Raw genomic sequence first — 26,133 nt, 5'->3', positions numbered from 1 at the left:
TTCTTTTGATTTCCATTTGCATGGAATATCTTTTTACATCCCCTCACTTTCAGTCTGTATGTGTCCCGAGGTCTGAAGTGGGTCTCTTGTAGACTGCATATATATGTGTCTTGTTTTTATATCTATTTATCCAGTCTATGTCTTTTGGTTGGAGCATTTAATCCATTTACATTTAAGGTAATTATCGATATGTATGTTCCTATTACCATTTTCTTAATTGTTTTGGGTTTGTTATTGTAGGTCTTTTCCTTCTCTTGTGTTTCTGCCTAGAGAAGTTCCTTTAGGTTTTGTTGTAAAGCTGGTTTGGTGGTGCTGAATTCTCTCAGCTTTCGCTTGTCTGTAAAGCTTTTAATTTCTCCATCGAATCTGAATGAGATCCTTGCTGGGTAGAGTAATCTTGGTTGTAGGTTTTTCTCTTTCATGACTTTAAATATGTCCTGCCACTCCCTTCTGGCTTGCAGAGTTTCTGCTGAAAGATCCGCTGTTAACCTTATGGGGATTCCCTTATATGTTATTTGTTGCTTTTCCCTTGCTGCTTTTAATATTTTTTCTTTGTATTTATTTTTGATAGTTTGATTAATATGTGTCTTGGCGTGTTTCTCCTTGGATATATCCTGTATGGGACTCTCTGCGCTTCCTGGACTTGATTGACTATTTCCTTTCCCATATTAGGGAAGTTTTCAACTATAATCTCTTCAAATATTTTCTCAGTTCCTTTCTTTTTCTCTTCTTCTTCTGGGACCCCTATAGTTTGAATGTTGGTGTGTTTAATGTTGTCCCAGAGGTCTCTGAGACTGTCCTCAATTCTTTTCATTCTTTTTTTCTTTATTTTGCTCTGTGGTAGTTATTTCCAGTATTGTAACTTCCAGGTCACTTATCCGTTCTTCTGCCTCAGTTATTCTGCTATTGATTCCTTCTAGAGAATTTTAAATTTCATTTATTTTGTTGTTCATCATTGTTTGTTTGCTCTTTAGTGCTTCTAGGTCCTTGTTAAACGTTTCTTGTATTTTCTCCAGTCTATTTCCAAGATTTTGGATCATCTTTACTATCATTACTCTGAATTCTTTTTCAGATAGACTGCCTATTTCCTCTTCATTTGTTTGGTCTGGTGGGTTTTTACTTTGCTCCTTCATCTGCTGTGTATTTCTCTGTCTTCTCATTTTGCTTAACTTACTGTGTTTGGGGTCTCCTTTTCTCAGGCTGCAGGTTCGTCGTTCCCACTGTTTTTGGTGTCTGCCCCCAGTGGGTAAGTTTGGTTCAGTGGGTTGTGTAGGCTTCCTGGTGGAGGGGACTGGTGCCTGTGGTCTGGTGGATGAGGCTGGATCTTGTCTTTATGGTGGGCAGGACCATGTCCGGTGGTCTGTTTTGGGTTGTCTGTGAACTTATTATGATTTTAGGCAGTCTCTCTTCTAATGGATGGGGTTGTGTTCCTGTCTTGCTAGTTGTTTGGCATGGGGTGTCCAGCACTGGAGCTTGCTGGTCGTTGAGTGGACCTGGGTCTTAGCATTGAGACGGAGATCTCTGGGAGAGCTCTCACTGACTGATATCACATTGGACCAAGAGAGACCTCCTGGGGCCAGGAGGTCTCTCATGGTCCCATGTCCTGAACTCGGCTCTCCCACCTCAGAGGCTCAGGCCTGACACCAGGCCGGATCACCAAGACTCTGTCAGCCACATGGCTTCTAGTGTTGGAGGGTGTCCTGCAGAGGCAGGGGGTGGCTTTGGCTCACTGCATGTAGGAGGACACTGGCAGCAGAAGTTCTGGGAAGTACTCCCTGGTACATTTAAATATTGGCTCATAGATCTTTGCTTGCCAAGAAAAGTATGAAGGCAGGGGGCAATGAAACTTTAAGCTGAAATACCCAGTGGTCAATATGTGCTGAAGAGCAGTTGTAAATTAACAATGATTTCTGAAATGATGGTGTAAGCCAATGAGTATATAGAATCAATTCACAAAAATGCAACTCACATGCAGCTTTGGGGCCATATGTGTTTTTTGAAAGTGAGCCCTGCCCATAGCAGTGTAAACCCAGAGGTATAGAACCCCAGAGAAGATTTATGGAGGCCTGGTGGGCTAAGGCTCAGTGGGATGGAGAGGTCTGCCTTGACAAAGAAGAAACCATAGATCCCTGTCAAATGGCCTCACAGAGCTTGGCTACGTGGGATTCTGGGACAGCTGCAGTCCTGGGGTGTCAAGAAGAGACACAGGTGGTTAGCAGCTAAAGAGCTGGAGAGCCTCTGGTCCTAAATCCAGATGGAGTTTACTGTCCCCTCCCCCCATGGATCGTGGCTGAGATTCAGCAGCAGGGATCTCTTTTGTGCCAAAATTTTGCCTGAATTTCAACCCCCCTAGGAGACAGCGTGCGTTCCTGTGAACATAACAGATCTGTGTTCAAATCTGGGCTCAGCCATGTTCCAGACAAGATTCCTAATCTCTCTAAGCCTTAGATTCTGCATCCCAAAATGGAGAGAGTGAGTAGCTACCTTGCAAAGAGGTAGTAAGCCTGAGAGATGATGTCTGTAAAGGATTTGCATATAATAGGCACTCCAAATTAGCAGCTATTATTTTTATTGGAAGAGAGGCTGAAATCCCATCAAGGGGAAAGAGGAAGGCTGCCATCAGCCAAAGTGTGTTTGGAGGGGGGCGGACTTCAATAAAGAGTGGACGGAGAGTCAGCCCTAAGCTCAGGTCTGCATACTCAGAAGCAATTGGACCGGTGCCAGAGGCTGCCTGTATCTGCCCAGCACAGCTTGGAATTTTGCATCAGAAGCAGCAGGGTGCCAGTAAGGTACCCTCATCTGGGACTCTTGAGTCAGGAGCTGGTGATGCAAAGAAATGGGGTGGGGGAGACTCCACTTTGAGGTTAGTGGTGGCCGTGGCATCTGGTTTCCAGGGGCAGCGGAGCCAGCAGGGGGGTTCTGGGGAGTTCCAGCGCTGGCTGTGGAGCGGGCTGAGACGTCTAGCCTTCAGCCGTGGCACCTTGTTGGTGCTCGTCAGAGTGGTTACGTGGAGGGATTTTTGGCCACCGAGCCTCCTTTTGTTCTTGTCTGTGTTCGGAGACTCCCTGAAAATTCTGTAGGCTACCCCAAACTCCCTTCAATAATTTTTTTCTCTTTAAGTCAGAGACAGTCCATTTCCATTCTTAGCAACAGAAACTTGACCAGGACATCTTTCTGACCACCTTACTTAAAGTAGGTCCCCCTTTGCTCTCTGTTTCCTTTATTGCTTTCGTCACTGTTCATCATTATTTTACCAATTTGATGCTTGTTCCTTATTTCTCTTCCCCTTCCGGATGTAAGCTGCCTGAGGGCTTCATCTGCCGTCCTCTGGGGTCCATCCGCAACCAAGCTCCTGGAAGCTGCTTGGCATAGCATCCTGGCTATGCCCACAGACGCCGGGGCCAGCCTGCCTGGGTCTGAACCATGGTACTGCCACTGTGAGATTTCAGACCTCCGTGTGTCTTGGCTTCCCTAACAGTGAAGCAGGGATAATAACAGTTCCTGTGTACAGTTGTTGTGAGGATTAAATGAGGGCACATATGAGAAGAGTGCCCGGCACACAGTGTTCATGGATGAACTTATGAGAAATCCAAATAAGAAGGCAGCTGCTTTTCAGGATTTGATGATCTTTGTCCCATTGCTTTAACCTTCACTCTCAGTGGAGAACCCCTTTCCTAGGGTTAGGCTGAGTTTATCAGATTGAAATTTGGGGTCCAGAACCAAGGGCCCAGTCTTCGACGTGCTCTCCTCTTTTGAGCATTTCATGCTGCCCCTGTTTTGTTACATAAGCATCCCAAACCTGGGTGCTCAGAGCCTGGGAAGCCAAGCTTCTCTGAAGCACTGAGTCATGGCCCGCCGTCTCCTTCCTCAGAGTCCTCTCACTGTCTTTCCCCAGCCTGCTGGGGCTAGTGGGACGGCCACTGCTTCCAGGAAGAGCTGCTTCTTTTGGGATCTCCAGGCCTTGGATGATATAGGAACATCAAGGCAGAGCCTTTCACCCAGACAGGCTGTGGCAGGGCAACCAACTAAAACATCACATTCCTGGATGACTGCTTTTCTCCAGAACCAGTGTGTTACTTTTTTTTTTTTTTTTTTTTAGTGTGTTACTTTTTCCATGGTCTTGGCTCTTCCGGCACAGAGGGCTGGATGCCACGTGAGCCATCCATTTCTCGGTGTCTGCTGCCAAAGTCCACTGATGGTGCAACCGAGCATGGGGCTATGAGCCCAGATGTTTGCTGCTCTATTTTAAGATTCCTAGTTCTGTCTGTTTCCCAGAAGTTGTCAATTGGTCAGAGGAAAGGGAAAGCGGGGGTGGGAGAAGATGAGGCCCAAGCCACAGGGGCTCATTCCTTCCAGCTGGGTGGAAATTCCCATCCTTCAATGAAGCGAAGCACCGCCCTCCAGCCCCAGACAGAGTGACTCAGAATTCTTCACTGGTCCTGGCCACGACAAAAAAGTCTTGTTCATTTTAATAACAGAAATGAGGAGAGTACCGCATTATTTGTGTAAATCTTAGACTTCTCAGAGCCCGGTCACCCACTTCCCCCCCCATTTGTTGGGTAAGACAGACCGTGTAACTCCCTGTTTGCAAGTGAGAAAACAGAGGCACAGAGAGGTTGGTCATTGCCCACAGTCACACAGCTGGTTAGTCACGGAACTGGTCACAGAGGCTAGATCTCCTGAGGTTTAAACTATTTTCTGCCATTCAGTAAACAGCCATTTATTATCTTTCCCCATGCCAAGGCGCCTTCCCGTGCTTGTCAGCATGCGCGTGACGGAGAACGTAGCCCGGGGGCTGGCCTATGGTAATTCCCAAGACTTCCTGTTCCTGTGGCTTATTGCTTCTCAACCTCACAGGAGAGGACATTCATTCATGCAAATGAACAGTTATTGTGTGCCTGCTGTGTGCAACTACTGTGCTTTTGCAGGTTCACCATTTGCAGAAGAGAAAGTTGCTAAATGCAAAATTACAATAAAACGTAGTAAAGTGCTGTGTTGTTGGCAAACACAGAACGTTTAGGGAACACAATGAAAGGGGTAATTCACTTTGTTGGGGGGCATTCCCTGGCACCCCCGTGGTTAGGATTCCACGCTTTCACTGCTGAGGGCGAGGGTTTAATCCCTGTTCAGGAAACTAAGATCCCACAAGCCGCGCAGCCAATAAACAAACAAACAAACAAACAAACACTTTGTTAGGGGCAATGAGGACAAATCACAGATGAGGTGGTTTGTCCCCCTAACTTAAAAAAATTTTTTTATTGAAGTATAGTTGATTTACAATGTTGTGTTAGTTTCAGGTATACAGCAAAGTGATTCAGTTATATATACATAAAGAATATATATACACTCTTTTTCAAACTTTTTACCATGATAGATTATTACAAGATATTGACTATAATTGCCTGTGCTATACAGTAGGCCCTTGTCCCCCAACTTTTAATTGTGAAAATTTTCAAGCATATAGGAGAGCTGAAAGATGATTATAACCACCACCTAGGTTCAACCATTGTTATCATTTGCCATATTATTTTTCTCTCTCTTGATATATATACAGGTGGATATAGATACCTAGATACGCAGATATATACACATTTATGTAGGCATATAGCTGAATCATTTCGAAGTCAGTGAGGGATGTCATGACACTCACTCCTAAACATCTCAGCATGCGTCTTCGAAGAATAAGGACATTTGGAGAGGTGAATTTTGAGTTGGGTCTTGTCAGATGAATAGGAGTTTATCGGACAAAAGGGGAAGGTCATTTCAGGTAATGGCAATGACAGTGTACGTGAAAGCAAATGAACGGCATGGAGCGTTTGGGGGAAAGGTTATGGAGCGTGACCAGAGCTGAAGGGGTTGGGGAGCAGGTAGAAGAGGAGCCTGGAGCAACTGATTGGAACCAGACTGTAGAGGAACAGGAATGTCCTGCTAAGGGTTTCAGTGTGGCCCTGGGGGAGGTGGGAGATACTGGAGGCTTGAAGAGGGTAAGGACACGCTCCAATTTTTCTTTATCTGGCGCCACAGTAGGGAGGATGGGTAGGATGTGAGAAGATGGCTTAGGATGCAAGAAGGTGTACAGTGGTCGTGAGGATGGAGAAGGGAGAGTCCAGAGGTTGGATGAGAGTAGACAGGACTTAGAGGCTGATTGGAAACAGGAGGGATGAAAGTGAGGGATCATTGATGGCAAGTGAGATTTCTCTCAAGAGCAACTGAATAGATGCTTTACTGCCATTCATCAATGCCATTCATCTAGTCACATGATGGTATGTACACCATGTTGAATGAGTTTTGGACAAGTTAAGTATGAAGACACCTAATAAGCAGGTGGAAATATGGGTCTTGAACGCTAGAAGGGGTCAGAGAGATGGGTTTGGGAAGGCAGCAGTGCATAGAGAGCGGCTGAAGCAAAAACAACTTACTCTGGTAGAGGCTGAAGTACAAGGAGAGAGGCTGGCCAGGGCACAACCTTGGGCAGCACCTATATGGAAGGACAGACAGAAGACAAGAGGGGCAGCCTCGGAGGTGGGAGACCAGCTAGAGGGAGGCCCGCCCACCCGCCAGGTTCCCAGTGAGCATTAAATGAGCTCATATGTGTGAGATTCCAAACTCCAGGCTAGGGCTGGGTAGTTGTTGGATAAGTGAAAGTACCATTCTTTTTTTTTTGATGTGGACCATTTTTAAAGTCTTTATTGAATTTGTTACAATATTGCTTCTGTAACATGTTTTGGTTTCTTGGCTGCAAGGCATGTGGGATCTTAGCTCTCCCACCAGGGATCGAACCCGCAACCCCTGCATTGGAAGGCAAAGTCTTAACCACTGGACCGCCAGGGAAGTCCCGAAAGTACCATTCTTAGAGTGGATGGATGTTCTAGGTGATGAGTGCGGCTCCAGGGTCAGAAGCTGCCGGGATTGAAGGGCTGCCTCCTCCTGAACTGAGGCTTGGAAGCTGAAAGCCCTGTTCCTGTTCCCAAGAAGGGAAGACCAGACTGAATTCAAAGAGGAGGAAGGTAAACCTTCATCTCTCGAATCCCCTTAGAGCCGGGGATGTGAGGGTTTGGAACCCAGGGCAGGAAAGAGCTTTCTGCAACTCTGGAGGGGGGCGAGGAGGGGACTGTCTACACAGCGAGGGGCTCACTGCATGCGTGCTGGCGTCAGACGACCCGGTATCAAACCAGGGCTCTGCCCTCTTGTCCCTTCTCCAATTAGCCTGTCTATGCCTCGGTTTCCCCATCTGTAAAACCACAATAGTAGGCGTACCTTCCGCAGAGGTTAGCGTGAGGATGAGATGAGATGAGAAGAGAAGGACCATAAATGTGGAGCACAGAGAATGCTCGCTTCATGTAGCAATTGTCATCACCATTGCTGGCGCCCGGGGGTTCGGGAAGCCTGGGGATTTGGATCCGACAGGTTCTCCCGTAGCCCACACCGGAGCAGCACATCCACGTGGCGAGCGGAGAGGGAGTGGCTCGCTGGGGCTCAGGCACACAGCCCAGCGCGTGTCTGCCCTGCTCAGATGTCCGGGGCCCATTAGTCAGAGCTCATTTCTTTCTCGGCCAAACATCACGCAGCCTTCCCGCTGCGCTCTTCCCTCTGTCCACCTGGGCCTGTTTCTAGGACATCTGCTATGTCAGGAGCTGATGGCCAGGGAGCTTGTGAAAGGATCACCTGTTCCCATGGCTCCCCCCGCCCCCTTCCCTCCCACCCCACGTCTGTCGGCCCCAGCCTCCCGTGGCTCAGACAGCCGGCCACGTTCCTCCCTTCGCTCGGGGAGCTGCGGGCACAGTGCAAGGAGGCACGTTTCCTCCCAACTTGTTACGGAGGAACAGCTAGGGTTGATGCTTTGTCAAGCCTCCTGCTTTCCTACAAGATTGCTTTTCCTCTGCGCCCCTCCTTCAACCCTCCCCACCTGCCCCTATTCTCTCCCTATTGAAATGGGGGTTCAGAGACTGTGACTCAAAGGAGGACAGACCCCAAACTCCCAGGAGACGGCCACCCCCTCCTGGAGCTCCGACCTGACATCTCTGCACGTGTGTGAGACGTTCACATGCCGGGGCTTGCTGTGTGAGCAGTCCTCGTGTGTCGTCTGTGGCCTGTGTAAGCACCTACATATCCCTATCTAGGGCAGCGTGGAGAAATGGCCTGAAGTAGCAGCCAGGGGCCAGGGGGAATGCTGCTCAGAGGCAAGAGGACGGCGCATTGAGCAGCCCTGTGTCCGGACTTGCTGGACAGAACTGGGTTTCAATCCTGGCACCTCTGTTCACGGGGTGTGTCACTGCGGGTAGACTACTTACCCACACTGTCGGTTTCTCCATCTGGAAGGCACTGAGCTCAGTGTTGGGTCATGGGGGCCCTGCAAATGGCATGTCCCTTCCTCCAAGACCAGGTCTAGAGCCGGGACAGGTGTTAGACAGCTGCAAGCAGCTGAAATCTGTTCTTGCTACCAAACACAGCATCTCCCTAGCACCTGCCTCTCTGGAACACCTAGGAGAGGGGAAAAGGCAGCGAAGTGTGCCGGGAGCTCTCCTTACTGAAGACCTTCAGAGAGATGGGACGAAGTGGCACAGTTCCGTGTGTGTTTGGTGCCCTGTTTCCAACTCGAGCTGGGCTCTGGAATGACTGATGTGTGTCAGGCTTTCCCTGGCTTTGTGTCGGTTTGCCTGCACTGGGGGACTCCACCAGCCCCAGTGGGGGCCATGTGAGGGAGGTGCATAATAATAAATTTCATGGCGTAAGGCAGCCTGTCTGTGACCCACTTCCAGAAAGTCATCAGGTTGAAGTTCAGCCAAGAGTGTCTGCGATCCCAAGGAGCCTGGAGAGGCTGAGCTGACAATGGCTCTCCAATGACATCCACCGTGTCCAGTGGGATGCAGTCCTTCTTTCCTCATCCAACATTTCATGACTATCTATATTATGCCCGACACTGAGCTAGGTACAAATTCTAGGTTCCAGGCCACCCTGAGGCCATTTCAGACCCGCCCAGGTGAGCACCTACATCTCAAAGGCAGCTTTCCAACCGAGGAGAGCACACTAAGTGTCTCTAGACCCAGGGATGGACTGGTGTGCTGAGCTTTCCTAAGAAATGAAGGTGGGTGGGCTGGGACTTAAACTGCTACTTGCACAGGTTTCTGTCTCTGAGGGTCTTTCAGTCCCCTGTCCGCCCCCGCCCCCCCCCGCCCCCCACATGGTTTGAGGGTAAAAATGTTTCAGTTAGGCCATTTACTTCCCAGAGAGCAGGGGGCATTCTCCTTGCCCAGAGCATTGCCTATCAGTGTTCGTGGCTGCCCCGGCCGGTGAATATGGTAGAGGGAGTGAGTTGGTCAGAAGCCCCCTCTCCTCCCCAACCAGGGGGTGGCATCTGTTAGATTCCCCCAGTGCTTGTTTCCTGCCTGGAGTGAGGCACAAGCCGGCAGGCAGTACCTGCGTCACGTCCCAGATCTGGAATCCAAAAGTCTTCACTCCTCAGTCCAGGAAAGAACAGGGAATTGGAAATGTACATTTCAACTTTCAGTCATTTGCAAATCCCAGGCCTCACTTTTTTGCCCCCTCTAATCATTCATTCTACGTGGCTTCTCAGGGCCTTGGAAGATTATTAAATGAGAACAATCCAGATTTTTATAAACTTTGTTTCCAAGACTCAGTGAGTAGAAGTGAGATGCTCTCAGAAAAATGACATTCGTGACAAAAGTGAAAAAGGGGATGGGGAGGGAGGGTGAAAAAGAAGAAGACAGAAACCCAGGGCACTTAGGTAACCCTCCTCTTTTGGAATTGGCAGTATTAGGGTGAGGGGGGCCTCATTTATTGCCACTGATTTCGTTGATACTTTAGGGAATGAATCAATATGCGAGCACATGCAGGTGAAAGCTGAGGCAGCACGCTGCAGGGGGCACCCCGGACACTGGGAGAATTCAGGATTCAAGGCAGGCAGACAGTCTGGTTGGGGTGTGGGGTAAAGCAGACCATCACGGCCAGGCAGGCAAGCCCACCTGCATGGGGGAGACCACAAAACACCAAGCACAGGGCCTGTGAAGGGCCACGGCCCGCATGCAGCAGAGAAAGCATTAACCCCAGAGGCTCCATCTACCAGCAGGAGGATGAAGAGGAGCAAAGGTTTCTGGGGTCCCACACATCCCAAAGGCTTTGGGAACTGGAGCTCTGCCTCCCTTGAAAGCTGCCCCGGGGCTCTTTCCAAGGTGGGAACCAGGATCCTCTATGAGCAAAGAGGGCTCGGGAAGCACAGCTGGGAAGGGAGGCGTGGCAAAGCAGCTGAATTGAGTTTTCCTGAAGAGATAATAAAAGCCCAGATGTTCACCAAGGGATTTTAGCAGAGAAAGGAGCTCTCGGCAGCCACATGCGGGAATTGCATACACAAGAGACAGAAGAAGCGGACAAGTCCAGAGCCAGTGATGAGACACAGCTGAGGGCAAAGACAGAAAGTGGGAAATGTGAATGGCCGCAGAGGGATGGGGTGAGCAAAGAAGAGGGGTCGGGGTCGGGGGGATACAGGAAAGAAAACTACAGAAAACAGAGGATGAGGTGTAACGTCCTTCCCAAGCTTATGCTTCGTTCTTCTCGTAGTGAGCAAACTCTGAGTTCTAGAAAACACCATACAGCAAACTGGCATGGTGTTATGTTAGCAACACAGGCTCTGGAATTGGACTGAGATCAAAACCCAGCTTGACCACTCACTAGCTGTGTGATCACAGGCAAGTTACTTAACCAGTCTCTGCCAGAGTTTACTCAAATGTAAAATGAGGACAAGATAGCACCCGCCTTATGGGGTAATTGTGAGAACTGAAAGGTAATTCAGGGGAAAATAGCACACAGAACAGAGCATGGCACACAGTTAGTGTTCTTAGCTATTATGATTTGTGTTGAAGCAGAAGCCAGCCTGCCAGCCAACATTTATAGAATACACACCAAACTGGGCATGGTGCTAGGGGCTGAAGATAAAAAGAGGACCAAGGCAATGGTCCCTGCCCTGCAGGAGCTCACAGAGCAAACAGATTGGGAATCAATTGTGAGTTCAGGGTAACATAGGCAGGAACAAGTTCCAGGGATGAGAGAGCACTTGCGCCAGGCCTCAAAAATAAGTAGAAAACAAACTCAGGATTCAACGTGAGTCTTATGGTTCTAGGACTCAGACTAGTGGTTGCCTCTGATGGGGGGTGGGGTGGGGTGGGAGGTTGGCTGGAAGGAGCGTGAAGTTTTCTAGGGTGACAGAAGTATTCCGTAGCTTGATTGGCTCTTGATTAAAATGCCACCCAGCAAGCTGGCATGGTGTATGCCATGGTTACATGGACGTCTACATTTGTCAAAACTCATCGAGCTGTATACTTAAGATCTGTGCATTCGTTATATGCAAACTATATCTCAATATATATAAATTAGTTTATTGAAAATATCTTTTAAAATGAGTAGGACTGGGATTGGAGGGTCCTTCAGGCCTAGAGAACCTCATGCTCAGGGCTTGTAGGTGCAGGCAGCATGATGCCTGGGGTAACCTGCAGCTGCTGAGGTTGGCCGGGTGTTAGGGCGTGAGGTGAAGGATGTGAGATCAGTTGGTTAGAGCCTTAGGTGCCATGTAGAGGAGACTAGACATGATCCTACTAGCCATGGGTGCTGCTGAAGAGTTTCAGCCTCTCCCAAGTGGCTGGGACTGCCCTCCTTGGAGCCTAGGGGTCCATTGGTCCAGTTGGGTAGAGAGAAGCAGGCCTCCCATCCCCTCAAAACTCTGCTCAGAGGGAAGGAGGGGAGGGAAGAGGAGAAATCAGAGATGAGTAGCACAGCCATCAAAGTGAGCTGCACCCAATGCCCTAAAGGATAATCAGGGGAAAACAGTCGTTTCTTGCACCCAGGCTGAACTCTGTCAACTTCCCCTGCCCAGGAGGGGAGAATACCCACAGTTCTTGTCATGATGCAGCAGGGAACTGACCCCCAGAGACTGTCTATTTCACATCTGCTGGAGGCGATCTCTCTCTTCTCATGCAGACGTCTTAGGATATGTGCTGCCCCTGCTGTTTTTGTGCTTCTAAACCTAAAAGTGGCATCCAAGTGTGCACACTGCCAGCTTAAGCGCCTCTGCCTGTATGTAAGGAATTCCTAAATCTTTGTGCATCTTTGCTGTACCCCCAAACTACGACAGGCTTTTCCTAGTTGTTTGTCCCACCTGAGGCATGCTTCCTCCCACATGCCCTGCATATTCTGACCTTCCCTGGTGCTCAAACCTCTCTCACTCCTGTTTTTTTTTTTTTTTTTTTAAACACTGCCAATGCTCTCTGATCTCTCCCTTTCCTGGACACTTGTTGCAACACCAGGCAATAATTTCCTATCACCTCTCCCTCTCCCCTCTGGTAGTTCTGTTTCCTCAGCTGGAAGGAAATATAAGGCCATTACAGTCAGAGAAGAGCCTTAAAAGCTGTTGTTTCCCCATCAACTTGGGAACATAGTACATTCTTTTTTTTTTTTTTAATTCTCTTTTTTGGAGTCATGTTTCTTTTATTTATTTATTTATTTATTTATTTATGTTTGCGTTGGGTCTTCGTTGCTGCACGTGGGCTTCTCTAGTTGCGACGAGCGGGGGGCTACTCTTGGTTGAGGTGCGCGGGCTTCTCATTGCGGTAGCTTCTCTTGTTGCGGAGCACGGGCTCTAGGTGCATGGGCTCAGCAGTTGTGGCTCGCGGGCTCCAGAGCACAGGCTCAGTAGCTGTGGTGCAGGGGCTTAGTTGCTCCGTGGCATGTGGGATCTTCCCGGACCAGAGATCGAACCCGTGTCCCCTGCATTGGCAGGCGGATTCTTAACCACTGCACCACCAGGGAAGCCCCATAGTAAATTCTTAATAAATATTTATTAGTAGATTGATGACTGACTTTGGAAGGTCCCGACCACTGTGGGGATCGTCTGTGCCAAAGTCGAGCCAGTATTTTCATTTCCTCTAACTGTTTTCAGCAGACAAAGGTCCTGTCTAGACCTCAGTCTCTGTGGAAAGAGTGGTCCTGGGGGGTCAGAGGGGCTGAAGGAGATGGAAGGCAATGTGGCTGGGATACTGTGGGATGTTGAATCCTGACCCCAGATGACCCAGGCTGCAGAGCTGTGTCCGCATACTCTCCACTAAAGAGAGCACAGCTGCACTGGGACCGCTGGGCAAAAGTGAGGTCAGGTTCTGTCAAAGCCAGTACGATTCACAGGCCAGCTCAGCTTGCCGGATTGACAGCAACTGTTGAGTCATTACTGCAATTGCAGACATGAACCGATTTACTTGCTGGGAAGAGAATTTGGGATAAACCGTGAACTTCAAAAAGTTTCTGCCTGGAAACTGAAGAGGTAACCATGGCAACCGGGAGGCAGGTTGAACTCGGAGAGGGCTCTTCATCTTGAGCAGGGAGCTTTGTGCTCTTGGATTTGCCCATCTGCGCACCATGCATCAATTCCTTTGTCTCTTTCGCATTCTTTGTCAAATGAAAAAGTACTAGCTCAGGAATCTGGAGATTGGGCCCAGGGTTCAGCTGTTTTCAGCTCCAGTGCACTTAACTAAGTGCCTTTAGCACTGCCGTTTTGTTGTCTGCAGAATGGAAATTTAAAAGCTCCTCTGGCCTATTCACAGGGAAGGCAGAAAGGACAGGAAGGTTTGAGGAGGTTTTCTGCCTAATCACTATTATTGTTGTCATGTGGCCATGTCCAGGCTGATTCCAACGTGGTACTACTGAGGGTAAGACCGGGGGTTCAATCCGTCCATAAACTTGCCTTTATTGCTTGGAGAAAAGCTGTCTCAGACACCACCCACGTCCCCATTCGGCAGCTGCATAATAAAAGCATATGCACTGGGGCCGGAGCAGCAGCAGGTGACAAAACAGCCCTCATCCCAGCTGACCAACTCCTCCAGCAGAAGGGCTTGCCAATGCTGCCGGGTGGGCTGCGTCATCGTGTGGACCAAGGGCTGTGCTGAGAAGCAAACGCTCAGAAAGGCATCCTTCCGTTGCCCCCCTCCCAACCCTTGCCCATCGCCCTGCCCCACACCGGTCCAGCCCTGGACTTGTGAGAAAAGTAGAACAAGAGCCAAGGTGGGCGAGACGGGGCGCAGGTGGGAAGCGGCATCTAAGATGGTGCTGCCAGTGCGTGAGCTGCTGCCTCGCCTGTCCCTGTGTTCCACTGACCAACCCACTAACCACCCGGGAGGCTGGGGAGGGTTCAGCTCTGGCTTCAGAGAGCATTAGGTTTTGACTAACTGGATCATCTTCTGCAGGCCCTGGCTTAACAAGGGAATCTGCTCTGACAAAAGACCCCCCATATTGTTCTGATTTGGGCCTCTTTTCCTACAGCAGTGCCTCAACGGCTCTCTCACAGGCCTTCCTCCCCTCTTCCCCTCTGTGGTTTTCCCCTTTCCTTCCCTGACCAGCTTTTCTGGGACTTCTCACTGGGCTCTGTCAGGTGGAACCTCTTCGCCTCTGGTTTCCGACCCTTACTTCCAGGCCCTGCTGAGGAATAGCAACTCTTCAATGCCTCTCATGAAATAAACACGTAAACTCCGAGAGTCACAGAAAAAACTTGCTACTTTGCCTTATTGCCTAGCAACCCCTGTAACCCTACTAAGTAAACCTGAGAGCGAAGGTTGACTGAGGGCTGACTACGAGCTGAGCCCTGTCCCAAGCACCTTCCAGGTGTGGCTGCAGGTGCTGTGGTGTGTCTCCCAGATCTGCGTTTGGGACCAGGCCCTCATCCCCCGGGGTGCTGGCGGCTGTAGGCTCACAGCCATCTCTCGCTGGGAGTTGCCCTTGACAGAGGGAATTGCCTCGTCTAAAATTTGGCCGTCCAATGAATCGTTGATGTGGGATTCAAAGGCCCGGCCCCTTGCTTCACTGCGGGACTGGGTCACCCCACTCCAGAGTATCCCCTGGGACCAGCTTCGGGCATTCGTTCCCTCCCTCTGCCCAACCCTGCTTCCCTCACACCCTCTTAGTTCCCAGAACTCTCCCCAGCAAGTCTCTGCCTCCCAGAAACTGAGTTTCCCGTCTCCTGGGGAATTCAAACTAAGAATTACGTTTCTTTAGTTCTCACAACAACTTTATGAAATAAGTGCATCATGTTTTCGTTTTAGAGACAAGGAAACGGAGGCATGGAAAGGTTGAGAAACTCGCCTAAAGTCTCCCATCAGTAAATGGTGGAGCCCAGATTTGAAACTGAGAAACCTATACCTAGATGGCACACTCTTAACCTCAAGTGCAGCCTCTTAACAGCAATCCCAAAGGGAAGTGAGGGGCAATGCGGAGGCTCTGACGCCTTTATGGGAAAGTGAGGAGAGAGCCAGGGCATTTATTACCTTTATCTCAGAGATGAGGACGCCGAACTAGCTAGCAACTGCTTAAAGGCAGGATCATTCATTAGTTCCGGAGGTGTTGGGATTCTAATCTGCTGAGGGGCAGTGAAAAAGCATGGTACATTCATATCTGACTTCTGGCAAAACACTTACTGTGTGACTTTGAGCAAGTTATTTAACCCGAGTCTTAGTAAAAAAGTACATAGTAGATGCTCAATAAAGCCAGCCACCACCCCCACCCCTTGTCTGCTATTTCTAACTCTGATCTTGGGCAAGTCTCTCTAACGTTCTGACTCAGTTTCTTCATCTATAAAATGGAGGTGATGATGACAAAGGGCTTACTTAGTTGACCCGTGGCCATTTGGCTAGGAGCACAGTAAATGGAAGTAATCAGTGTAACCATGATGCTCTCCTGCCTGGCTTGCATCCTGTGCTCCGGTCCTGCAGGACCCAACAGACTCAGGCTCAGGCTCCCCGAGGAGGCACCCCAACACCAATCCTCCTGGCACCGCTGAGTTGGTTCCCTGCTTTTACTAGCGGCAGAAGGTGTTTTTTTTTTCCCCCCTACTAAACTGGGTGTGCGCTTCTCATCTCCGTGTGACTTCTCCCTCGCCACGCCGGTGTCCGCCCGGAGGAGGGGGTTAGCCCCGTGAGCACCCCCGCGGTGTGAAGGTTGCACGAGGGTAGCGGCGCATCCCCGGCAGGGCGCCCCGGGGGCCCCGCCCCGTCGAGCTCCAGGCCCCTCCTGCGCCTTCGCCCGCGCTCAGTATCGCTCTCCGATTGGTCGGCGGCGCGCAGCCCCGCCCCGCCCCCTCCAAGGCAATAAAAGCCGCTGCCTCGGCGCAAGCAGTTGAGTAAACCCAATCTTCGCAGACAGGCGCTGGCCGCCGCTGCTCTGCCTTCTCGCGCCCTGCGGTGCCCTCTGGAGCCCGTCACCATCCTCCGCACGACGTGCTGCCCTGCCCCCGCAGCCATGTGCCGGACCCTGGCCGCCTTCCCCACCACCTGCCTGGAGAGGTAAGAGCAGCTTGTCCAGCTGCCTGGAGGAAGAAGAACAAGTCCCACCAACCTTAGGGAGTGCAGCGGTGGCAGGCTTGCAGACCTGGGTGGGCTGGAGAATGGGACGCAAGTGACGAGAGGCAGAGGTCAACTTGGTTCCACGTTCTCAGATGCCTCCCTTAGAGTCTTAGAGAAGGATGGGCGACGAGAATGGAGAAGGCAAAGCAAAGGGAAGCAGGGGGACCACCTCTTACTGCCATGCCCCATCCTCTGACAAGTGGCAGTTCTACTCAGGTGACCCAGCTTCAGGAAAACCACGGTGGCATCACCAGGCAGAACTGAGTCTTCCCCGGTTTCTTAAGCACTTGGTTTTCATTCTAAGTCATAGGTCTAGGGGCATGGCCTCCTCTGGCCCTGGAAAGGCAGGGAAGTGTTTTTCAGCAGCCCCCCCAGTGAGGGATGTGCCCGCTTCCCAAGGAGCTACTCACCCACTCCAATCCTTGCTGGAGCTGGGAAAGAAAAAGTAAAGATGAAGGCAGAAATCAGCTTCCACACAGCTCCAGAAATATTTGTGACAAGTGTAAGAGAGTGCTGAACTGCCTTCTGCTAATCAACAGGCACAAAGATGGATCAGTGTGACTTAAGTGGGAAAAAGCCCATGTGTGCTGTACTGTAGACCCAGAAAGTATAAGACCTACCGAGGCACAGCTTAAATATTGCTTTCATTGTTTCTGGGTTCATGATACCGCTGAGAGAGGCAACGTTTAGGCCCTGGGAACAGTTACGGGTTCCCAGGAACCCCAAGGCTGGAATTTGAGTGACACTAACCTGAGCTCTTCTGGGACCTCATAAATCTCTCTGCCCTGGCTGAGCGAATGGAGAATCCTCACAAGCTCGTGCTTTGTCTTCCAGAGCCAAAGAGTTCAAGACACGGCTGGGGATCTTTCTTCACAAGTCAGAACTGGGCTCCGGTACTGGGAGTGTTGGCAAGTTCGAGTGGGACAGTAAACACAGCAAAGAGGGGTAAGTCCTGCTGAACAGCCTAGGGCCCCTAGAGGGAGGGAGCCAGATTTAGGAAAGGAGTCCTGAGAAGGAAAATACCAGGAGAAATTAGGACATGCCAGCGTGGACGTTGGTGACCTCTTCCTAGAGATTGTAATGGAGCTGGTCATAGCTGGTCTGCTATGGCTGCCTGGCTCATGGGTGACTGGGTGGATGGCTCCAGGCTTCTAATTCCACCAACAAATGAGCATACCCAGGGCCTGAATGTCTAGTTACCAGACTCCCGCACCTGAAGATGTCATTGCACATGCAAGCAGGGCAAGGGCAGGGTCCAAGGCCACTGGAGGGTTTTAAATTAGTGGCTACTTCCACTGACATGCACTTTACCTGGAAGCCCTTTTATACTGACCATCAACTGTGCCAGGTGCTGCGTTAAGCTCTGGGGTTATGGGTAGACATAATCTCTATTCATAAGACCCTTATTTCCTTGAGAAAGTATACAAAACAAGCTCTGAGAGTCAGGGGAATAGAAAGAATTTTGGACAGCGAAGACACAGTCTGAGATATTTACTGAGGGCCAGAAGGTCCCTGCTTTGGTTTCTGGTTACTGAGCTGTCCTCTAGAAAACCCAACTATTTCCCTGAATCCCAACCAAGAGTTTGAGGCATCAGCTCCAATAATTATCCAATTATACAATTGTGTGAATTATACAACTTCCATCAGCGTTCTGGCTAGGATTTGTGCTGTGCAGTAGTTTGTTGATTTTTTTTTTTAATTAAAATCCTGCCTTTTTTTTTTTTTTAGCAGAAACTTCTCAGAAGATGTGCTGGGGTGGAGAGAGTCATTTGACTTGCTGCTGAGCAGTAAAAGTGAGTGGGACCCTGTTGTGGTCTGTCTGTGGATGGCACATGTGTACCCATGTGCCGTGGAGCCAGCCTGAGGATGCTGAAAGCGTGGGCAAAATAGTAGTAGTAGTAATAATAATAATGATCCCCTAGTGTGCCAGCCTCTATTCAGAATACAAAGGCAGGTCCTTGTTCGAGAAAATTACATCCTAAAAATAGAACCATTAACTACAATTGCTGTCTTTTCTTCTTTTATTCCCGGCTGGCTGTCCCCGCTGTCTGACCCGTCTCTTTCTCTCTCCCTGCAACCCCAGATGGAGTGGCCGCCTTCCACGCCTTCCTGAAGACAGAGTTCAGCGAGGAGAACCTGGAGTTCTGGCTGGCCTGTGAGGAGTTCAAGAAGCTCCGGTCAGCTACCAAGCTGGCCTCCCGGGCTCACAGGATCTTTGAGGAATTCATCTGCAGTGAAGCCCCCAAAGAGGTCAGAGCCGTGACATATTCCAGGGATCCTGCAGACCCTGCCTGCTCCTTCCCCACTGAGAATTGGGGATGGTGGGGGGCCAGCAAGGAAAGGGCCAAGTTTAGAAATAGAGTGGCCTCATTTGGCACAGGAGGCTGCAGACTATAAAAGCCAGGCTCCGGGCCACCCCTGTCTGCTGTTACCCTCATACTCACCAGTGGGACCGGAGGGGTTGGCAGGTGTTTTTTTGGCTTCTGTCCATATGCACTTCTATAAACTAAGCCCTTTTTAGAGCTCAAAACACTTACACAACTGGGGAGACAGGTCATCATAGGATAACCTGGCTCAGTCCCCTGTCTGACCTGCCTCAGGTCTGTGGTCTGTGAACCTTTTAACCTTCCCCCCACGCCTCCACTGTGTTTGATAGAGAATATGGCGCCACCTTGTGGAGAGAGAGTAGTAATGCCTTGCTTTTGTATCTGTACAATATTATATTTTCTGAGCACTTTTATTTATTCCATAAAGATTTGTTGAGCATCAATTACATGCAAGGCACTATTATAGACATTGAGGATATGGCAGTGAACAAAAAGTCTCTACCCCAGTGGGAGAAGATGACAATAACCAATTAAGTAAATATTGTCAGGGAATGATCTGTGCTCTGATAAAAACAAAGCAGGATATGGAAGGGAATACCAGAGTATGGGGTGGGAGGATGTGAGGTCTTTCCGATTTATAAAGGGAAGTGAGGGATGGGCTGTTTGATAAGGTGACATGTGAACAGAGACCTGAAAAGGAGGAAAGAACATTCTAACACAGGAAACGGAAAGTGCAAATACCAGAGCGTGCCTTTTGTGATCACAGACCAGCAAGTGGGCCCATGTGGAGCAGACAGTGAGGGAGAGAGAGTGGGAGATGATGTCACACAGGTGGCAGATGGCCAGGTGCCGGCCCAGGTGGCCGTGTGGGCTCATTGCACACTTGGGCTTTTCCTCTGAGTGACGGGAAACAACAGAGCTGCTAGCAAACTGACTTGGGTTTTAAAAGGCTCGCTCTACTGCTGGGTGGAGAATAGACCCCGGGGTTAAGGGGAGACAAGAGAGACACCAGGTAGCAGGCGCTGGCACTAGTCTAGGAGAGAGGTGATGGTGACTTGAACCCGGGTTGTTAACAGTGGAATGGGTGAAAAGAGGTTGGATTTGTACCCATTCTCAACATATCCTGGGTCATTCTGAGAGACTGGAGGACAGACACTGGATCAGAGGTGGGGACAGACACTGGATCAGAGGTGGGGACAGGCCTGGAGTTGAAAAGCCCGTTGATGGTCAACTCTGGAGACCCCCGGTTCCGTGTTCGGAATCCAGTGCGCCTTCCACTGCCCCACGTGCCAGTCCTCCCGCGCCTGCTGGCCTCCTGCCCCTGCCACCCCGTGCCCTGATGCCCGTGCACCCACATGCTTGCCCTCCTTCCCACAGGTGAACATAGACCACGAGACCAGGGAGCTGACCAGGACGAACCTGCAGGCGCCCACGGCCATGTGCTTCGATGTGGCTCAGGGGAAGACGCGCACCCTGATGGAGAAGGACTCGTACCCGCGCTTCCTGAAGTCCCCAGCTTATCAGGACCTAGCTGCACAAGCCGCGGCCGCCTCCGCCTCCCTGTCCGAGCCCTCGCATACCTGAGCCTCCGGGCTGAGAGGGGGCCAGCCGGGCAGAGAGGTTGGGTCGCCCATAGCCGAGGCGCCGCCCCTGTGCGGGGGGCGGGTTCTGCAAAGCCAGAGAGGACAGCGAAGGGAAAAGCCCACCCGGTGACACCCTCTCCTCCAGACACTGCGGGACTGAATTCCGTGCGTGAGAGGGTTCCGCCACTTCTAGGACCTGCGCCCAAGGGCTGAAGAGGACGGTTGTGTGTGGCTCTCTGGGGGAAAAGAAAGATGGTGCAAGAGTCAGCATCGGCTCTGGCCGCTCTCAGCGGGGCGAGGGATATTCCAGGGTGCTTTGGGAAACTTGTGGATAAAGGGAAACTTGAAAATGAGTGAGGGAAAGACAACCAGGTTAGCCGCTCTGCCTGTCCATCGGGGGAAACATCCTGGTTTCCTAATTCCCAGACTGTCCTGGGCACACGGGGAACCATGGATGTGGAGCCTTCCCATCCCGTCCTCTTCACCTGCCTCTGGGCTGCCCGGGGGTTCCCTGGCTTGCATTTCTCAACACTCCTGTGTCCAGCCTGGCAGTCTTGTCAAGGCCAGAGAGCCAAGGTGATGCTTGCCCCAGATGAGATTTTTACCTCAAATACTGGCCTTCCAGCCCCTTTCCAGATCAGTAGAGAGCCCTGAAAAGAGGCCATCTTGCTCACGTGAAATGAACCTTGGTGCCCTTGGTGGCCTCTTGCAGGTGCCCCGACCCTGTGTGTGCAGCAGGGTCCACCTGTGAGCAGGGCCCGCTGAGGACCTCTTGCTGGGATGTGTCCTCTCTTAGCTCCGTGCTGCTGTTGAACGTGGGGCCCATCAGGAGAAGGGCATGGGGCCTCTTGGTGAGCCAGCTCTTTTGCCGGGCAGGGTGGAAGGAGGGAGAAAAGGGTCCTGAGAAACCAATCTCTTGGCAGTTCCAGAAAATCCTCTTTAAATCAAGCTCATCTTTTATTTTTGTGGGTCTGAGAACAGGGAAAAAGCGATCCCCCAGGATGGAAGGGGAGCCTCGTGTTTCTTTCCTGTGGATGTGAGGTACACTCACTGGGGTGTCGGGAGAAATGAGGCAGGAACCTCAATGAACTTGGACAGACCGTAGAAGCTGGGAAGAGCAGGACTGGGGGCAATCAGAACCAGCTTGTCACCTCAGGGCATCACTGAGCACACATTCCGTGGTGGGACTTCTGCCTGGGCCCAGGCTGGGGAGGTGAATTAACCGGGCAGCTCCCTTGTGCCCCAGGAAAATCCACACTGTTCTCTCTGCGCTATGAGCTCCTCCAGGAGACAATTATTTAAGTCTAACATATTGTTGGTTTTGTGACCGTGGTCATGGCACATTATTTTTATTGCTGTTGTCGTGTTGTTGCTATTGTTATTTATTGTCATTTGAGTTTGCCTCTACTGGAGAATCTCAACAGGAGCTGGCGGCCTGACTCTCTCCCTCTCCACTGGACTCTACCTCTTGAACATGCTGGGAACCTCTTAGCGCCTGTCAGGAACTCCTCCCTGTTTAAATATTTATTTATTGTTGACACCTGGAGCTGGTTTTCTAGATGTGAATGATGTACTCGATCCCCATTTTCCTGTTTCAGCATGTTATTTTATTGTGAAATAAAATAAAACCCAAATATGAGATCCTGTCTCCAAGGGCTGTGTGGTCAGGGGAAGAGGGAGAGGGAAGTGCTGGCGGGAGTCTTGTGGGAGAGCTGGCATCCGGAGATGCCACAGGATGCATGGGGAGCTTTCGAGTTACGGGCAGAGGCACAAGTCAAAGGCTCAAGTTTGCCTGGTGACCTGTTCGAACGGTGGCCACCAGGATGGGTAACTTCATTCAGCTGGTGACAGCCCAACTTGTGTCAAGCCATTGTGTCGTGTTGATTGGACCTGGCTCAGCTGTCATTTCAGAGCCCATCTCCTCTCTCCACCCTGCCCAGCACAAGCCATTCCCAGTTCTTCAAACAGAGCAAGGGGTGGTTGCCCCTGGCCAAGTAGCCACACATTATCAGTTGGGGGGGACTTGTGTGCCATTTTCACCTTTGCCCATTTCCAATTTGCATTAGTATCCTTTTCAGATGTCATATAAATTCAGGGAATTAGTATTCCTTATAATTTCATAGACGTCTCTGAGATGAGCTTTGGGAAGCCACTTGATACACGGGACTGTTCCATTCCCGGGGCAGAGGGAATGAGAGGTTTGCGCTGGGCTAGGAAGAATTTCGGGGTAGACTTGCAAGGATCCAATCTGCTCTCCCTCTGCCGATCACCTACTCGTTCTCCCTAAATTCTTCTCTATGTTGAATTATCTGTTTATATAAAGATAATTGAGTAAAGTGACCAGACTTCAGGTACATCGAGTAGAAAACCCCATGGAAACACATTCTAAGCCCAGATCTAAGAGGCGATTCTATGCGTGATGCCAGGAGGGATTCTGAGGTTAAGGGCCTGGGATGGAAGATGGGAACACACACAGTGGCAGGCCCTGATCTCATTTAGTCCTTACGACAGCTCTGTGAGGTAGGTATGATAACCCTACGATACAGATGAGGAAACTGAAGCTCTTGGGGGCATCGGGGGTTGAGAGGAGAACACGCCCAGGGCAGCTGGCTCGAGAGAATGGCAGAGATGAGACCGGAGCCAAGCAACACCATGGGGGGGAAGGAGTCCAGTCTGTGAGGGATGGTCGAGGGATATGATGGATGAGGGAAGAAGAAAGATGGTACCCAGAGAGGTGGGGAGGTAGGAACCTTGTCCTCTTCTCATTATTTTCCTTCCATCTTTTTGCCTTTTTACATGCATTTATTGCATCTAGTGCATTCTATGTGCCTGGCAGAAAACCAAAATAGCCGTACCATCAACTGCAGGTAGCCTCATTTAATGGTGGGTGGGGATTCTGGATAAGTTTAGACAAGGGCACAAATGTGTATTTCCTGAAGCAGTATGGGTGCCAGTAGGAAAACGTGGGTGTAATCGGCGAGTAATGGAGAAATGAACTGGGGTGACGGACATCCAGTGACTGGGGTGGGTGCTGGCAGTCTCCTCAATCCAGCAAGACCATCCTCAAGGCTTGTTCCCCTCCCCTAGCCCTTCTTCTCACATACAGGGTGGCCCATGGTGTGGCCTGAAGGTGGTAGATACGCATTAGAGATAAAGAAGAACGACTCTTGGCTGACCTAGACGTCTCCCAGGTGTCAGGCTCAAACCAACACAGGACCTCTACTGTATTGGTTCTCAGAGTGTTTAAGTGATTTCCTGAAAATCACGCAGCCAGCAAGAGGTCTCCAATATCTTTAAACTCACGGGCTCTGGTCCTCCCCCAGAGCACTTCAGGCTTTTGCTTAGCAGGCAAAGCACTTCTTGAGTGGGTTGCTTATGCCTTTCCGGCCTCTCCTCCCAATCCCTCACCTGCCCCTTGAAAACAAATCTTTCACGGTTCCCAGATTCACCCTACTGTTCAAGCCTCCTTGCTTTTGCCTCCTGGACCACCTCCCTGCTGTGTCCCCTACTCTCATCACTCCATCAGCCTGGGGACGCATCTTTCAAAAGCTGGCTCAAGGGTCTTACTGGGGCGCCTTCCCTGAGCCTTTGGGTCTGATCCCTGAAGCCTGTGCTTCATGTGCCCCCACAGCTGCTCACCCTCATCAGAGCACTTACTTCCCTCCTTTCTGTCTCCCTTTACCAGACGGCAAACTCCTGGGGTTTAGGCATGTCCCCCTCTCCAATTTTCTACACCCAGGGCCTAGCATATACATGTTTAGCAGATGGCTCTTACGTTAATGATTAATTTTAAATCCAGCAGGAGAAACGTTTAGATGACCATTTCCAACTTCCTACCAGACTCCTCTCCCTGGACGTCCCACAGGGTCATCGTATGGAGCCCATTCAAAGCCAAGGTCATCATCGTCCCCCTCAGATATCCACTGCCTTCTGGTCCCCTAACCCTGATAGGGAGAGACGCTGCTTCTCCTCCTGGCTCCCCGAGACGTCTTTATAGTTTTTTTTAAAAAATAAATTTATTTATTTATTTATATTTTTGGCTGTGTTGGGTCTTTGTTGCTGCACACGGGCTTTCTCTAGCTGCAGCGAGCGGGGCCTACTCTTCATTGCAGTGCGCGGGCTTCTCATTGCGGTGGCTTCTCTTGTTGTGGAGCACGGGCTCTAGGCACGTGGGCTTCAGTTGTTGTGGCATGCGGGCTCAGTAGTTGTGGCTCACGGGCTTAGTTGCTCCATGGCATGTGGGATCTTCCAGGACCAGGGCTCGAACCCATGTCCCCTGCATTGGCAGGCGGATTCTTAACCACTGCGCCACCAGGGAAACCCTCACTGAGATTTCTTAGAGGAACCTTTCATTCTCTTCAACCTAGGCTATAAAAACAACTTCCCACCTGGTGCCCCTCCCCAGTGCTCTCCCCCTCCAGTTCATTTTCCACGCCGTGTCAGTCTTTATCCATAAAGCACAGATCTGAGCACGCCGTGGCTGCATTCAAGCCCTTCAGTGGCTCCCCTTTGACTACGAGAGAAAGTCCAGCTCTTAACGATGACACACGAGGTTCGCGCTGATCTGACCCAAGTCCCTCACCTGACTTCGCCCCTGCCCGGATGGCCCTTACACACATGCTCTCTGCTCGTAATGCCCTCTTTGTCTTTCTTTTAATTAGGGGTTGGGGGCTGAGGAGGAGGATGCCCTCCTCAAAAGGCCTCCTGAAAATCTAGCAAAAACTCACCTCCTCAAGTGAAGCCTTCCTTCCCAGACATCCACTGCCCAGAGTTCATCTCTGCCACTTCCGTGATTCCAGGACACCCTGTCCTAACCTTGATCGCCTCATGTGTGACATGGCACTGTCACTTGCCTCTTCACAGCTCTTTTTCTTTCACTAAGCCACTCTCTTCAAGATGGGGAGCCACGTTATTTGATAAGATGGGGCAGAACAGACCACGGCAGAGTGATACACAGCCCAGCTCGTGGGGTTGGAATGTTGGGGCTGGAACCGGCCCCTTCGCTGTATGACCTTGGGAAGCTACTAAGCCTCTCCAAGGCTTGCTTTGCTCATCTGTGAAGGAGGGCAGTAAGAGTGCACCCCTCGGAGGGCACATGGAATGAAAGAAAAGTGCTTGGCACAGTGCTGATATCCCACGAATATTAACTATTATTATTATCTGATTCCAGGTACTCAGCACAGTACCTTGTACACAGTCAATAACTATTCGTTGACTTTTTGAAAAGAATAGAAGAGTCACAATTCAAAGCCAGGATTCCAAGTCTACATTCCCAAGTATAGTACAGCTGTTTCCACACTGTATTTTATCTGATATGAAGAGCATTCCAGAATTCCAGATGAGGAAATCAAGGACTGAGCCATTCAATCCAGACAGTACTCACTCAACCCAGGCTCGTGTATTTCCGCATCAGTGCTGTTGTTTCCGTGTTGACTGTGGAGGGCTCTGGCCTATTCCCTCACCCTCTGCTGCCTCCCTGTGGCCATGTCAGGTCAGGCTATACAAACTTTTCTCTTGGAATTGGTTAACTTTGCTCTCATTTTAAGTTGGCTCCTTCCTTTGGAATTATATCCAAGAGGTATAACTTTTAGTTTTGTTTATTAATGCAGTTTAATAAAGATGTGAAATTTCAATAGAACTGAAAATTATTAGCATAATTGCTAAGATAGCCCAGGGGGTACGGGGGTTAAAATTAGATTTCTTTAGCCAACAGGCCTGAAATCACCTATAAAAACTGAAGCTCTTGGCGTGGATGTAGAGAGAAGGGAGACCTTGTGCACAGTTGGTGGGACTGTAAATTGGTGCAGCCAGGATGGAAAACAGTATGGAGCTTCC

General features: G+C 50.3%; 1 protein-coding gene across 2 annotated transcripts; it reads left to right on the top strand.

Moving 5' to 3' along the window:
• Window positions 1–16,185: 16,185 nt before the first annotated feature.
• RGS16 (regulator of G protein signaling 16) lies at window positions 16,186–21,915 on the top strand. 2 transcript variants are annotated; one of them, XM_036836775.1, is made up of 5 exons: window positions 16,186–16,328; window positions 17,223–17,333; window positions 18,120–18,181; window positions 18,472–18,638; window positions 20,093–21,915. In XM_036836775.1, exons 1-5 carry the CDS (start codon window positions 16,285–16,287, stop codon window positions 20,297–20,299), a joined length of 591 nt encoding a protein of 196 aa, XP_036692670.1. In that variant the 5' UTR covers window positions 16,186–16,284; the 3' UTR covers window positions 20,300–21,915. The 2 variants fall into 2 exon arrangements, with proteins under 2 accessions (XP_036692670.1, XP_036692661.1); XM_036836766.1 differs by having other exon boundaries at window positions 18,117–18,181.
• The last annotated feature ends 4,218 nt before the right edge of the window (window positions 21,916–26,133 follow it).

Source organism: Balaenoptera musculus, chromosome 1, assembly GCF_009873245.2.
Source record: "Balaenoptera musculus isolate JJ_BM4_2016_0621 chromosome 1, mBalMus1.pri.v3, whole genome shotgun sequence".
NCBI lineage: Eukaryota > Metazoa > Chordata > Mammalia > Artiodactyla > Balaenopteridae > Balaenoptera > Balaenoptera musculus.
Note: the sequence above shows the minus strand (reverse complement) of the source record. Positions and strands in the feature narration are given on the sequence as shown.

Coding starts and splice junctions, on each gene's coding strand:
- RGS16 (XM_036836766.1), top strand. CDS start 16,285: ATGTGCCGGACCCTGGCCGCCTTCCCCACCACCTGCCTGGAGAG. Junction 18,182..18,471: donor CTTGCTGCTGAGCAGTAAAA/GTGAGTGGGACC, acceptor CTGCAACCCCAG/ATGGAGTGGCCGCCTTCCAC. Junction 18,639..20,092: donor GCAGTGAAGCCCCCAAAGAG/GTCAGAGCCGTG, acceptor TCCTTCCCACAG/GTGAACATAGACCACGAGAC.